General features: G+C 54.2%; 1 protein-coding gene across 1 annotated transcript in view; it reads left to right on the top strand.

The window, feature by feature from the left end:
* ARRDC1 (arrestin domain containing 1) overlaps nt 1–15,427 on the top strand; it is a 34,934-nt gene that overhangs the window by 15,538 nt on the left and 3,969 nt on the right. The window contains exons 2-6 of the mRNA XM_079324264.1: nt 1,762–1,872; nt 13,602–13,652; nt 13,773–13,927; nt 14,388–14,570; nt 14,895–15,071. Coding sequence (XP_079180390.1) covers nt 1,762–1,872; nt 13,602–13,652; nt 13,773–13,927; nt 14,388–14,570; nt 14,895–15,071 — 677 coding nt within the window. The remainder of the gene's footprint in view (nt 1–1,761; nt 1,873–13,601; nt 13,653–13,772; nt 13,928–14,387; nt 14,571–14,894; nt 15,072–15,427) is intronic.

The following is a 15,427-nucleotide window of genomic DNA, read 5'->3' as shown; positions in this document are numbered from 1 at the left end:
GGTCATGATCAGCTGTGAGGGTATGGCAGGAGATCTGATGGGAGAGGCTGCTCTTCCTTGTGGATTTCTGACTTTAAGTCCTGAGGATCTCACTCCACTTGACTGCATGTGTCCCCCTTACTGTAACTGGAGTGAGAGCAATGTGTTGCCCCTGCAGAGAGGGCTGGATTTGGGGTTCTTTGTACCCTGTCTTGAGTCAGTGTAAGGAACAAGGTGACATTGACCAGGCAGGTGCTCTGGAGAGCTGTTTGAGGTGGTGCAAGCAGCAATATCTTGCTGCCCTCGGTGTTGGGTAGGTGGGTGGATATGTTGATACCAACAGGGCTGAGAACACTTGTGGAGGGGAGGGGAAGAGCTCCTAAGCCAAGGCAAACTGGTCACCTGCTTCCCAGGGAGATCTTCCTATGGATGCAGCTGGAATATGGGGGAGCAGAGGGTCAAACAGGCAGAGTCTGTCTGATGGATCCTGTCACCTTTCTGCCAGCAGAACTGTTCACCTGGCAAGTGGGGTTAGGGAGTTCTATGGGCTCCAGTTAAACTCTTGCAAAACCTGGTGGGGTTCAGGTGGGAGATGTTGAGGCTTAGACAGCCCTGAGGGCTCTGTTTGTGCCATGAGAGGTCTGCCTGTGTCCTGCCTGTGAGGGGTGGCAATGCAGATCATCTCTTGCTGTGCAGCAAGGCCAGTCTGTCATGTTTGTCTGTCTCTGTGGTCCAGTGTCAACACCAGAATCTCATTTCAACCTGCTGAGTATTGGCCAAGACTCTGAAAATGTCTGTGGGGAGCTCCTCTGAGAGCCACCTAGCTCTGCTGAGCCACGCTGCAGGCTGAGCTCTAGGGCTGAGCTTCTCCAGGCAAGGCACAAACATAGCTCAAATGACTGTCCTAGCTTTTGGGAGGGTCAGATGGCCCCTGTGATGCTTCCAGACCTTCCTGTGTGGCTTTGCTGGGCCCTGTGTCCAGCAGAGGAGGAAACCACTCCCTCAGAACTGGTGTCTGGCTGGGAAGTGACGTGTATAGGGACATTTTGGAGGTCCTGATGCAGGACAAGTGTTAATGGGCAAAGTGCTTTTGCTGCAAGCCATGGAAGCTGAGACTGACCCCAGGAGCTGGGAGCAGGCTCCCAGGGGCTGGGAATGTCCTCTGAGGGTGACTGGGCTGTGAATTTAAGCAGCAGAGAACTTGTCCAGGCTGCACTGGGGGGTCCAGCTCTGTGCTGCTGCTTCAGACAGGGCTGTTTGAACCCCTTGTTCATCTGGTTAATGAGCTTGTGCCAAACATGCCTCTCCTCCCAGGGATGGTGAGACACTTGGGGGATGCCTGGCTCCCTGTGGGGTGGGAGGCAGCAGAGTCCTTGGCTGCTCATCCCTGTCTGGACAGTGGCACCCAAGGCTCCTGCTCTCAGCCAGAGTGCCAAGGCTGGTGCATGTTTTGGGAGGGGACACTGCTTCACTTGGGGGAGAGGTTTACTGTCAGGGAGCTGCCATCACTGCTGGTAAGGGCTTTCACAGTGCAGGGAAACCACCTTGAGGATTTCAAAGCTGATAATATCTGGAAATAGCACTGGGGTAGCAGGGAGTGCTCAGTTGTGCTGGGAGTGCTGGAAAACATCCTTTTGGAATGAAAGCATGACCTGATTCCTCTGCTCCATTTTCCCACCCTGTGTGTGATTTCATGCTCCTGCACAGTACAGTACCTGAAGCAAGTCTGAACCTGAGGTTTTGCTTTCTCCCAGTGCTGACATGTGTCCTGTCTCTCCACAGCCATCAAGGTGAGCTGCATTGGATCCTGTGGGGTGTCCAACAAGATCAATGACACAGCATGGACTGTGGAGGAGCAGTACTTCAACAGCACACTGTCCCTGGCAGACAAAGGTACAGTCCACAAAGGCCTGGTGCAGATCTGTGGTGTGGAGAAGCTCTACAGAAATGTATCACCAAGACTTCAGCAATGTGAAATACCCCCCACAGGCTGCCTTGGCTTGGGCATAGAGGATGGGAGCCAGGATTAGGGACTACAAGAGTTTAGCAGGAGCTGTGCAGGGAAGGATCCTGGGCAGAACTTGGCAGGCACCCTGCAAACACTGCCTCTGGCCCTGGCCTGCCTGAAGCAGAGCTGTCACAGGGACTGCTCCTGTTTCAAGGCTCTGTGGATTCACCCTGCTCTGCTTCCTATGTGTGTTTATGGTGATCACAAAACACAGAGCTGCTCAGCAGAAGCCAGTGGTTTGCTCTGAAAGGGATGTGGAGGTATTCCTTGTGCTCCAGAAGTGCTGGGAGCATGGCAGGATCAGCCCAGGACAGTTAACCCTGTTCCCAGTGAGATGGACAGAGATAGCCATGGGCTTGTATTGTCCTGTGGGTAAAGTGACACCAGCAGCCTCTGGGGGATCTGGGCCTGAATGAATGCTGTCTTTCTGCTGTTAAACAGGTCAGCATTACCACAAATAATTCATGCTGTGTCCTGGCTCCTGTTGAAATCAAGATGCTGAAGGCAGTGGTGTAACAGGAACATGGCAAAAGCTCAGGGTAGCAGGAGCTCAACCCTCTGATACTGTTTTATCTAATAATAGGAAATGGATAAAACTAAAATGGCAGTTTCTGCTAGCTCAGCAACTTTCCAAGCAGAGCTTTTAGTATCTTAGGGAGACTGAGCTCATCCTCACAGCAGCTTGGTGTGAGTGCTGCTTGCTCTCAGGTCCCTGCCAAGGAGACCGTTGTTTGGCTGGCTCTTGGCTCATGGCCTGGGGGCTGCAGTCACAGATAAACTGCCTGGGAGGGCAATGGGAAACATTCCTGCCTGATTCTGGATGTGCTGAGCACAGAGAGCCAGCTCTGGATGTTGTTTTTCTGGGACCCAGACTCCTGCATGCAGCAGTGCAGTGCTGCTATCTGTCACTGGTATCACAGGCTCTGCCAGCCTTGAGAGGGGCCTGGGGCTGGCAGCAAGGCTGGGCTGCTGGCTCTGCACTGGAGCTGGTCACAGAGCTGGGAGTGGGACTAATGTCAGCTGATGTCTCCCAGAGCTGCAGGCAGGTGAGGTAAGAAACATCAGTGTGTGATCAGAAACTGAGCTGCATTGGGGTGTTGTTCCTGTCCAGCCTTGCAGATCTGCAGTGAGATGATGAGGAAAGCCCAGCCCAGCTATCAGCTGGATGTGCAGCAGTGTGCTGGTACAGTCACTGACCTCTGCTGTTCAGCTTTTCTTGTCCACAGAGTTGTGTGGACCCAGCTGCTGGGAGCTCTCAGCCCAATTTCCAGCTGCAGGAAGCAGAGAGGAGAGGATGGGCAGTCCCTGTGGGGGGGGGGATTGCAGCCAAGGGGGATTTGCCCCTCGTGCTCAGGAATTATTGGCCTGAACTTGCAGATTTGTCCCATGTCTGCATTCAGACAGGACAGCTGGGCCCCTGGGAGGATGGAGAGGGGAGCACTGGGATGGAGATGGAAGGTGCATTGTCAATGCTGCCTTTCCAGCAGCAGAGATGGCTTTGAAGCTGACCCTTGCATTTGCTGTGCTGGCTTGCAGGGACGTGGAACAAAAGCCCTGGGGACTGGCACTGCTCCAGCCTGCAGCACAGGGACAGAGAGAGCTGTCTGCTGTCACAGCCCTCCCTGTGACATTGGTGCATGTCTGGGCTGCAGAGCAGAGGGAGCTGGGCTGCTCCTCCATGTCCCTGTCTGTCTGTCTGTCTGTCTGCCTCCACCAAGGGGCTGCTGGCAGCACAGTGTCCTGGCACAGCTCAGCCCTTCAGTGGGGCTGTGGCAGGACTGTGCTAGGGGAGCCCTGTGCTGGCCTTGTGCAGGCAGAGCCTGGGCTCTGACTCAACTGTGGCATTTTTAGGCTTTCCAGGAATAGCTCTCAGCTGTCCTGGCCTTTCCTAAAGAGAGCATGAGGGAGCTCCAGACAGATGGTGTGTCCCATGTGGGTGTTCCCTGGGTGCCTCCCTGCAGGGCTGACCTGACTGGGAGGGGAAACTGAGGCAGGCTGGACTGCTGGCTCTTGGGCTATGGGGTGATGAGGTCACTGATGGTGATAGCAGGAGCCCAGGGTGAGGGTCAGTTAAAGTGCTGAAAGGATTTCCAAGCAAGGACTCCTAAAGGAGCATGAGGCCAGCCCAGCTGCTGGCCCACACTGCCAGCACACAGCTCCTTCCCTGGCCAGCAGCAGCAGCCACCCATGACAGAGCACCACGAGCAAAGGTTACTGTGGTGGCATCTTCTATGGTCCTGCAGATGAATAAAAACTGTGCAACCCCCCACCTGGTTATTCCAGGTGAGGCTGTGCCCACCTCACCTTCTCCCATCAAAAAGCAAACAGCAGAAGGGAGGGCAGGGCTGTGGGAGGCCTGGTGTCAGGTGAAGGGGCTGCCTTCCCTTCCTGCCATGCCCCCAGAGGCTTTATCCACACAGGGGAGATCACTGCCTGAAAATGAGTTGAGGAAGGGGAGGAATTTGCTTCTGCCTCAGAGGACTCTTCTGTTCCTGCCTGCCCCCCACTACAGCAATGATGTTATCTCTTCTTTTGAACAGGAGCATTAAAAAAAAAAAAAAAAAAACAAAAAAAAAACCAAAACAGGTAAGGAGGAGCAGCATGTCCTTACTGGGGGGAAACTGGCAGCCAGGCTGTGCCCTGAGGCAGAGGGTGATTCCAGGCTGTCCTCTGACACCATCCCCAGTTCTCCTGAAGGGAGCTCATCCAGTCTGATGGCCCTGGCTTGGGTTGAGGAAGGATCCCAGGTGTCCCCAGGGCCACACAGAGAGCAGGGCTCTGTGCTGTCCATCCCTGGTGAGTGGCTCAGCTGCAGTGGTGCCAGCACAACTCTGTGCAGGTGGTGCAGGGAGGCAGGCTCAGCCTGAAAAACAGCCTGCCTTGCTCTGTGCCTGCCCACATCCTGAGCAGCAACTTTGAGAAACACTGATCTGTGCTCTTTGAGGACACATGGGGGGAAGGGGAGAGGAGTTTGCAAAACTATTGAGGCTCAGATTGCTCTTTAAGCCTCTAAGAGTGACTCCACACTTCTCCTCCCACACACCTTTGCATTGAAATGAGTGAGGGGGCAGCTCATCCTCTGTGGCACTGGTATTGCACACTGCTTTGGGTTTTTTCTTAAGGCTGTAGATTGCATGGGAAAGGAGGCAGGCCCTGAAATAACCCAGATGCCCACTCTGACACTTACTCAATGCACTTTCCTTTCTGTCCCCACCTTGGAACAGTGTGTAGAGGACCCAACTGTGCCACGGGAGCAGGTTGGTGATGAGTGCTGCTGCAGAGGACCCTGCTCCCCTCAGGGCTTGTCCCCACTGAAGCAGAGCATCATCTGTGCTCTGGGAAAGCCTCTCAAGGCTGGGCAGGAGCTGGAGGCAGCAGGGGATTGTGCTGTAGCCTTGGCAATCACACACAGGCCAAGGGTTTAATGAACTCGGGCTCTTTATATAAAAGCTGCTGGGAAGTCTGGGGTGTGCCAGCTGCTCCAGAGCCTCTGGCTGCTCTGTTTGCTGGAGAGGCTGCTGTGCTGCAGAGGTCACTCAGCCCACCAGGGACTCCCAGGGGAGTCATTACTTGCCTTCTGGAGGGGAGGCTGAGAGAGTATTTACTTTTCCCAATTGGACTTTAATTGCTCGCTGGTGTTAGTTTTTCCTTTTGCAAAGAAATGCAAGAGGGGTGAGGGCTGCTGGGTTTCTGTAGGTGTCAGCAGTGCAGGGGATCAAGTGGCAGCAAGCACAGAATGGCACCTCTTGTACCCGCTGCTCTGGGACACAGAGATGCTTCTCTTGATCCAATATAATGGAGTGATTCAGCTCTGCAGAGCCTCCTGCTCCTCTCCCCCTCCCTGCTGTGGCTCTGCCCTTGTTCAGCCAGAGAGGAGCAGGTCCAGCCTGTACCCCCATGGGGCTGTCCCTTCCCTGCATCTCCAGCTGCACACACAGCTCGTGCCCTGTGGAAGGCTTGTGCCTGCAAAGGCAGAATTTGGGGTTTTTTTGTTCCCTCCTTGTACCCGAGTTGAACTCGTGCAGGGAGCTGGCTGTAATTTCCAGCTGACCTTTCTTTTGGCAGCTTGTTAGTTAGCTTGAAGGCACTGCAGGGATTTCCTGGCAGATCCACACACTTCCTCTGCTGGCAGATTTCTTGCACAAAAAGCTAAAAAGGGGCAGCTGTGCATCACCTCTTCCCTGGGGTGGTTCTCTGCCAGCCTGGCACAACACCTTCATGGCCAGCAGCTGGCACGGGGTAACAATCCTGGCTCCCAGCTGAATTTAAAAATCTTGGTGACCTGACTAAGCAGAATTGTGAGCCTTGTGCAGCTTGCACTGTGTGTGCAGGAGGTCTCAGAACAGCAGGTGTTGGTCCTGGAGAGGTGAGACAGCCCCTGCCCAGGTGAGAGCAGCAGGGTATCCGTGGGTGGTGGTGAGCCACTAAGGATGTGCTGGTGCCAGCTCAGGATCAGTAGCTGCACCTTCAGCCCAGGAAAACCACTCTGAGGGCTCTGCAGTTGCTTGGGTCACAGCTTCCTCAGCACTTCCCAATTTCTTGCCTCAGTAGACCAGTTAATCCTCTGGGGTTTTTTACAGCATTGCCATACAGCCAGATCCTGCTAATTCATTGAGAATGTCTCTGGAAACTGCTGACACAGAGGTTTGTGAGCAGTGGAGCCCTTGCCTCAGTGCTGGGTGCTCTGCTGCAGCTCCTGTGTTACAGAAAGGATTATCTCAGCAGCATTACCCATGTGGAGTGCTGGAGGTTGTTCCTGCTGTGTGTTTGTGTGTTTGCAGAGCTGGAGAGAGCAAGTTGCTGCTGAAAGGGAGCCTGGAGCCTGCTGGGGCTGTGCTCCATTGCTGCCTTACAGAGCAGCAGAGCTCCTTAGAGCTGAACACCAAAGCTTTCCTGGCAGTTTTGGCTGTGCTTGCTGGCATGTTGCTTTTCTGGCTCTTGGCTGCTCCCTCCATGGCACCTGTGCCTGCTGATGGCAGGAGCAAATGTGTACTCTCCTTTGTTGCAGTTTGTAATCTCCTGTATTAACTTCATTCACCAGAGGCTGAGTTGAGTCCTGTGCTAAAGCTGCAATGGCTCAGTGTCACCTCAGGTGCCCTGGCACAGACTTAATGCTTCCCTTCTGACAGCTCTGATAGAGCCTCCTGAGAGCTAAAGAGCTCTGGCCCCTTGCTCATATCTAAAATTCAGGTTTCTGGCTGGAAAAGTAGATGAGGAGAGAGGGCAGGACAGGGGTGAGCAGGGTGCTGGCTGCTGGCACTGCAGTGAGTGACATTTCTGCCTGTAGCTGGGGGCTTGCAGTCCTGTGGCACAATGCAGAGCTAGGACTGCTCATTTCTCTAGCCTAAAGTGGAAACCACAAACCTTCTGTTTTCCTGCTCTGTGCCTGGAGAGCCTTGAGAGGAGAGTACTGAAACTATGCATCAGCAACACCAGAATCAGTGTAACCCAGCACCTTTGGAGGAGCTCACCTTCCCCAGGGCCGATTTTGGGCAGCAGGAACAAAGAGACATATTGCTACAAGTGATGGCACAGGGACCAGCAGGCACCAAGTACCTTTCTGTACTCCTTGAATTGGCCAACACAGTTAATACATCACTTGTTAAGTAGCCAGGGAGAAATTGCCATATGGTCTGGCCTGCTGCTCCTCTAGAACAACCAAAAAAATCTGTGTACTGCAAAGGTGCAGCCTGTTCCTGTTCTGGCAGCCAGGAGGGAGCAGAGCCTGGCAGGGAGTGATGGGGAGGGACAGGGGTTGGGGCAGGAGCCCCATTTCAGCCACTCTGTCTCCTGAGCCTGGGGTGCAGGGACACTTTCCAGGCTCCCAGTGGTGGCTGCAGAGCTGATATCATCCTTCTCTCTGGGGGCTGGAGAGAGAGGCAGACAGAATTCTTCACCTGTGGGTGAAGCCTGGTGAGGCAGAGGTGTGTGCTGTGCCACACACTGTTGTTCCTGGCCTGCAGCCTCCTGTGTGTCACACATCTGGGCTGGCTGTCCCAGCACACCAGTGTGAGCCTTCATAGGAGAGGAATAAACCTCATCTGAATCTGCTGTGTGACCAAGGCACCTCCCAACTCCCTTCTGCTGTCCTGGACGTCCTGGTTATGTTGTGGTGGCCATGTCCCTGGATGTGACTTCCAGACAGAGCCACGGGGGCAGGGGCAGCCAGCCTGGGAGGAGGGTTTGGCAAGTGTCCCTGCAGTGGGACTGGTTGAAACGTGCAGCCTGGGCAGGTCTGGCCAGCCCCACTGGTGCTGTCAGACCGGGCTGTTAGCACAGAAAGCTGCCAGACAGCCCTGGGAAGGTGGGTGGGACACAGCAGGGGGGCTGTGTCCCTGTTCCTGTGGGTTGGCTCCTCCTGAGCCCCAGCCCAGCCCTGCTGTTGTGCTGACAGAGGCTGCTGGAGGGCATTTCCCAGCCCTTGGGCAGCTGCAGGCAGGGCAGGGTGTGGCAGGGAGCTGCCCCTCGGTCTGGAGGGACGATGGCTTGGAGGGGCTGGTGATTTCCCTGACTGCCAGCTCTGCCTGGGCAGGGGCCTGGCAGCACCAGCCAGGGGGGCTGCAGTGCTCTGCAGAGCCCAGACACTTTCAGCAGCTGTGGTGGAGTAAACTCAACTTGATCATTTGTTTAACATTGTAAATACAGACGTGTGGTCATTTCACCCCCAGTGGGTGTGAGTGGGACAGTTTTCCCATGCAGTGTGCTGGTTTGCAGTGAGTGTAGGGAAACCTTTATTGGGTGGGAAAAGACCTTAAATATCACTTTGTTCTACCCCCTGCTATGGGCAGGGACCCCTCTCACTGTCCCAGGCTGCTCCAGCCCCAGTGTCCAGCCTGGCCTTGGGCACTGCCAGGGATCCAGGGGCAGCCACAGCTGCTCTGGGCACCCTGTGCCAGCCCTGCCCACCCTGCCAGGGAACAATTCCTGCCCAATATCCCATCCAGCCCTGCCCTCTGGCACTGGGAGCCATTCCCTGTGTCCTGTCCCTCCATCCCTTGTCCCCAGTCCCTCTCCAGCTCTCCTGGAGCCCCTTTAGGCCCTGGCAGGGACTCTGAACTGTCCCTGGAGCTTTTCTTCTCCAGATGAGCACCCCCAGCTCTCCCAGCCTGGCTGCAGAGCAGAGGGGCTCCAGCCCTTGGAGCATCTCAGGGGCATCCTCTGGACTGTCTCCAGCAGCTCCAGCTCCTTCCTGTGCTGGGCCCCAGAGCTGGGGCAGATCTGTAGGTGGGGTCTCACCAGAGCAGGGGGCAGAGAGGCTGAATCTCCCCTTTTCCTGCTGCCCAGGGCACGGGGGGCTTCTGGGGCCAGCACACTGAACTTCTCACCCACCAACATTCCCAAGCCCTTCTCCTCCTCTTCTCCATCCATTCTCTGCCCAGCCTGTGTTTGTGTTTGGGATTGCTGTGACCCAGAGGTAGGACCTTGCACTTGGCCTTGTCAAACTTCCTGAGGTTCTCTCAAGCCCAGCCCCTTCAGCCTGGCAAGGTCTCTCTGGATGGCAACCCATCATCACCAAGGGATCCAGAAGACTTGGCATCAGCCCTCTGGATTAAGTAATTTCTTTTTTGTGACTGAAATATTCCAGGACTCCTCCACATGCAGTGGTACAAGTGAACAACCCCGGTCCCAGTGTGGAACAGAGGAGAGCAGCTGAGCCATGAATGAGAAAGACCAGACATATCTCTACTGGAGCCAGGGAAATCTCCAAGGTTCTTCTGCACTATTAGTGTGCTGTTGCTGCTCCTGCTATCTGGACTTGAGGTTTTTTTTCCAGCCTATCTGGGGCAGCAGCTTCTTTCCCTCCAGGAATTTTTTGGGAGGAAGTTTCCCAAGGCCATGCGGGGGTGGCCAATCTCTGCTGGCTTGACTCCTATCAGGGGGAAAGGCTGCTGCAGGTATGGCCCCACAGCAGAACCCTGCTAAGCCTGCTGCCTAATGACTTTCTCAAGGTATTTTTAGCTGCATATAAACTTCAGGAAAAGCTTTTTTACAGCTGAGGACACTGTGGCCTTTGTTCTGGCTTCTGAGAACAGAGTGCTGGCTCAGTGTGGCTGGCACAGCCCTGTCCCCTCACACTGGTCTGTGAGCTGCCCAGGAGCCCCTGTTTGAGGGGTCTCAATGCCCCTCTCAAGCAGGGCTGAACTCTTGCTGACCTGCTGTGCCCTGCCCAGGCTGGGGAGGGCTTTGGCAAAGCCTCTGCTTCTGGAGGAGCATGGAAAGGGCTGCTCTTCCCAGCTGTTGGGATGGCCATGGGCCCCCACCGTGCTCACATCTGTCTGCTGCCAACAACAGTCTCTGCTGCAAAGTCCACTTGGAAATGAAATGAGCACATTAAATGTCCTGGATTGTCACTTGAAGCTCTCTGGGCTGGAGGGACAGGGACAATGAGTGGCTTGTCATGGGCTGTGTGTTCCCCTTGCTGCTGGGATGCTGGAATTGCACAGCACATGCAGCTGTGGGATGGCTCTGGACACTCTGCCTGGTGCTGCATCTCTCCTGCTGTGATCTGGGGATCTCTTCAAGGCTCAGCAAAGCCTGGTGAGACACACATTGCTCTGTGTCACCAGCACAGTGGCTGGCTGGACTGGCACTGAAGTGTCCCTTGCAGGGAGCTGAGGTGGTGTTTGCTCCTGTTTTCCATGGCAGAAGTACCTGGGTGTTGGCTCCAGGTCAGTCTGTGCCCTGCCCATGCTCGCAGGGAGGCTGGGACAGGGGAAATTGCAGATTTTCCCTATTATAGCAAGATTAGTCAGCATTTGGAAATGGAAGCTCAGCATTTCAGAGCAGATGTGCCACCTCCCTTCCCACTGTAAGGGTGCTTGGCTTGGGGTTTGCCAGCTTTCCACTAGACAGCAGGCAGAACACAGAAATGGTTTTGTAATTCCAAGTTGCAAATGGAGCCTTTGCTGTGTCTGTGCTGCAGGGGCCTCTGTCAGGAGGAGCAAGAAGGAGCCCAGATTACTGCTGAATATCCTGAGCATGTCCCTGCTCTATGGAGTGGAGAACAGGGCTCACTGTGCTTCCCTGGCCCCCTGCTCAGCTCAGGACTGGGGTCAGGGTTCTGTGACCATGAGCCAGGTGCTGCTGTGATGCCCTTGGTCTGTGTGAGCTGTGACAGGACACAGCTTCAGTCTGGGGTGGCTGGTCTGGGAGCTCCTCTCTGGCTGCAAAGAGCAGGAAGGGCCTTTTCCAGCCCTCATGGGCAGGAGCTGCAGGAGGGATCTGCAGGCTGCTCAGTGGGTCTCAGCCAACAGGTCATTGGGAATCTGGGCTTGCTCAAGACCATCAGGCTGGTCTAGGCTGACCTGTGGGCAGTTCCCATCTGGTGACCTGCTCAGAGCTTGGACTACCTGTGCAGAGCTGCCTCAGTGCCAGCGAGTCACAGGGGGGCAATGGCAGCCAAACCACAGCCTCTGTGGGTGATGCTGCCCACGTGTGTTCCTGGGAGAGTTCATGGCCTTGCTCAGTGCTGCTGTGTGAGTGAGAAACTGTGAAAGGGATCACAGGTTCACTTCCAGCCTGTCTTTCTGTTGGTGCACCTGAGCTGGGTAGGACTTGGACACAAATGACTTGTTGGATGGTGCTGCCTGTAGTGTAGAATAGGGACTTTTACTTGGAATTTGTGGGCTCATCCTGAGGGTCCTGGAAAGGCTGTGAAGTTTCATGCTTCTAGCAGGACACCTGGAAGTGCTGCCTGCACCTTCATGTGGGGCTCTGCAGGTCACAGAGCTGGGGATTCTCTTGGTGGAAACTCAGTGACCACCACCCTCTGGAGCTCCCACCTCCCTCCCCTCTGCAGGGCAGGAACAGGACTTGCTCCCACTCTTTGTCAGATGAGTCCCTGTACTGCAATGCAGAAGCTGCACAGGACAGTGATGTATTCCAGTTACCCATTTGCAGGGATAATGGGTGTAAGATCAATGTTGAATAGTGCCCATTAAAAGACAGAAACCCTCAGGGCAGCAAGGGTTCATCGAGTGGTTCCCATTAACCAGGCTTTATCCTGGAGCCAACCAGCCAAGGCACCTGCTGCACTCACCTGGCCCCTTTACTGAGCCAGGCTGTCCAAGAGGGAACAGGAGAGGCTGTTCCACACCTGCCTCTGGGCCTGCCCAGCTCTGCAGCTTCAGGCCTGGCAGTGCCTGGCTTGGTGCCTCCACCTGGTGACAGCACCGGGTGCTGCATTTTAGCCTACATAACTCAGGTTTGTTTGGGAGATGGAGGGGAATCAGCAGGGAGGTGATGGCAATGAGCAACCCTTGCTCCTCTCTGTGAGGCCACAGTGTATAAATAGACATCTGTGATGTTGTTCTGATTGCAGGGAGATGTTCTCCCTTTGCAGGGCTCTGTGATGAGGTGTGTGTTGGGTTATTTATCCTGCTGTCCCTGCACTGCAGGCAGGACACGCTCACTGGGGTGTCCCTCATCCCCATGGGGTGGCTGAGCAAGCAGAGAGACAGGGATCTGGCTTTTCATAGCATGAATGATGCCCCAAGACCTGCCTGGGCTGCTGTGTCAGTGAGGGGGGTGTTACTCTTCTCTTCCCCACCTCCCCCTTCCATGTAATCCTTTTAATCCCCTGACGACAGGACTCGATTTCTGTCAGCTCTGCAGAGCCAGCGTTGCTAACGGGCAAGCTGCCTCCTCCTGCCTTGCAACAACAAAAGCACCAGCCAGATCTGGGCTTTTGGTAGCTCCAGCAATGATCCTACAAAGCAGAACAAACACAGCTCGATTTACTGGGCATGCAGGTCTCCTCTCAGCTCTGCCACTTCAAAAACAAAACCTCTCGTGTATACATGGATTTATCAAATATGGATAAACCTCAGTGGTTTTCTTACTGAAGGCAACTTTAGGAGCTGGTGGATCACACTGTGATCAGTTCAGCTGCCACACTGCCCTGGAGGGAATCCGGGAGTGCTGGAGGGTGGATGGAGTTGGGGAATCTGTTGTTTCAGCCATGCACTGGATCTTGGCCCTGTGCCCTCAAGGCTCTTGCAGAGCAGTGGTCGAAGAAGTTGAAGTTGAGTGATAAGGTTTTAATGTTGTGGCAATATTTTTCTGAGCTCCTGTTGTCTCAGCAGCCAGGCTGAGGTATTGCAGGTCCCTTCTTGGGTCCAGTTGTGGGTGAACTTCTGGATCCAGCTTCCTGTGCAGTCTGTGAAGGGCTTGGTATGTGGCTGAGGGTAGAGTGGCTTGATGCCCACCAGAACTCCCTACCACCCTGACAGTGCCTGTGATCTCTCACATTCCCCCTGACTGCCTGACAGGGGGAAGACTTGAAAAATAACCCCATAGCAGCCCTTCTCCATGCTCTGTGTTGATAGCCTGGGATAAACACTTGCAGTGGCACTGGGATCCCTTAGAGCTTGCCCCAAATGACCTTATTTACAGGATATCTTAATGCAGAGCTGTCCCCAGGAGGGCTGGGTGGCAGCAAGTGCTCCTGTTGGCTCAAGCACTGCCCATTGGATCTGGAGCTGTCCTGTGGCTGTAGGCAGCATGACAAGTGGTGTGTGATTCCCTGGGTGGTGGCCTCTCTCTCCCAGATCACACATTCCAAGGTAACAGCCTCTCAGCCTGTCCCATGTTCACTTCACTCTTGTTTCCACAGGGGTCCTGACAGCTGGAGAGCACAACTTTCCCTTCCAATTCCTGCTGCCAGGTAAGATGCAGAAAAGTGGCTGAAGGCCCTTCCCTGTAAGCCTTGGCTTTTGCATGTACTTCCAGTTCAGAAACTGCCCTGGCTCAGCCTTATGATCTCTTCTTTCTCTCTCAAATCCAGCCTCTGCTCCTACTTCATTTGAAGGCCCTTTTGGCAAGGTCCTGCATCAGGTGAAAGCTGTGATAGACACACCTCGCTTCTCCAAGGACTACAAATGCAACAAGATCTTCTATGTTCTCTGTCCTCTCAATCTGAATGACATCCCTGACATTGAGGTAAGAACAAGGAGGGGCATGGCTGGGAAATGCCTGCACTTCAGCACTTGCCCTGCTGGACAATGCTGACTGTGTGCTGTGACTATGCAAGAGCAGGACAAGGACTCCTCATCTCTCCTGCCTTGCTGTCACTACCTACTCCAGATGACCTTTGTGTGTGTTGCTTTGGAAGATTTATCTGAATTTTCAGCATGCAGAGAGACATGTTGGCCAACAACTTCAGGTGTTTGGAGACACCTGGGTTTGTGGAACTTGCTTTGGAGGAGAAAGCAAATTAATAGGACAGTAGAACTGTGGGGCTGGAGAAGTGAGACCTGCTGTCTGTGGCATTGCCATGTTGCTGGTTCTTTGCATCCTCTTAGATGCAAATATTTCTGCTTTATTGTTTTGAATCTCGAGTGTTTTCCCAGAGGCTCTCTGACTCTCTTGAGCCAACACCTCTGTCTCTGCTGTTCTGCAGCAGCCCAACACCATGTCCATCACCAAGAAGTTCAACTACAAGCTTGTGAAAAGTGGCAACATCATCCTGACAGCCACATCTGATCTGAAGGGCTACATCGTGGGCCAGGCCATCCAGCTGCGCACAGACATCGAGAACAAGTCCGGCCGCGACACCGGCGCTGTGGTGGCCAGTCTGCTCCAGGTGGGTGTGCGCTGCTTTCTCTGCTTGTGCTGCTGCTCCACCCCAGGGAGGCCTCTGGGAAACTGGGGCAGTGAGAAGGTCAAATCTCCAGCTCTGTTCCTCTCTACCTTCCTGGGGAAAGAGGATCTAGAAGTTGTCTTGCTTATCCCTGTTCAGTCTGTCATACAGCAACGGCTGTTCCTGCTCTGGAACATGCCTGATGGGTTTGTGCTTGTGCCTGTTTGACAAAGCAGGTGGGTGGGTTTGTGTCCTGGCTTGCATTTGTGGGGGACAGAGGACCACCTGCAGCCTCTGTGCAAGCTGTGTTTGCTCCTGTCTGTGCAGAAAGTGGCCTATAAATCCAAGCGCTGGATTTACGACCTGAGGACCATCGCCGAGGTGGAAGGCTCAGGGGTGAAAGCCTGGAAACATGCAGAATGGAAGGAGCAGATCCTGGTTCCAGCCCTGCCCCAATCCATTCTGCAGGGCTGCAGCCTCATCCACATTGACTACTACATCCAGGTGAGTTATCCAGAGTATTCCTGGGCTGGCCTGCAGCTCTTGCCCCGTCCCAGGCTGAGCACTGTGGTGTGGGTGCTCCAGACATCAGGTGAACCTTCCCACTGCCATATATTGCATTGGGGTGGTGTTTTGTACCACTTAATTAGTGGCTTGTTTGAAGTTTTTTTTGTTTTCACTCAGAGCCAGGATTAAAAAACACACAAAGGAAATTAATTTTGTCATGTTTGGGCTTGGTTGTTTATTAAATTTTATTGAAAGTACAGAAAGTTTAGCAACACTCCTAGCTACTAGTTAGAAGTGAGCAAAATGGAGGTAGGTGAATCCAGTTAGCTACAAGGTCTCTTAAAGTTAAACAG

The sequence above is a fragment of the Erithacus rubecula genome (genome assembly GCF_903797595.1).
Source record: "Erithacus rubecula genome assembly, chromosome: 21".
Taxonomy (NCBI): domain Eukaryota; kingdom Metazoa; phylum Chordata; class Aves; order Passeriformes; family Muscicapidae; genus Erithacus; species Erithacus rubecula.
Note: the sequence above shows the minus strand (reverse complement) of the source record. Positions and strands in the feature narration are given on the sequence as shown.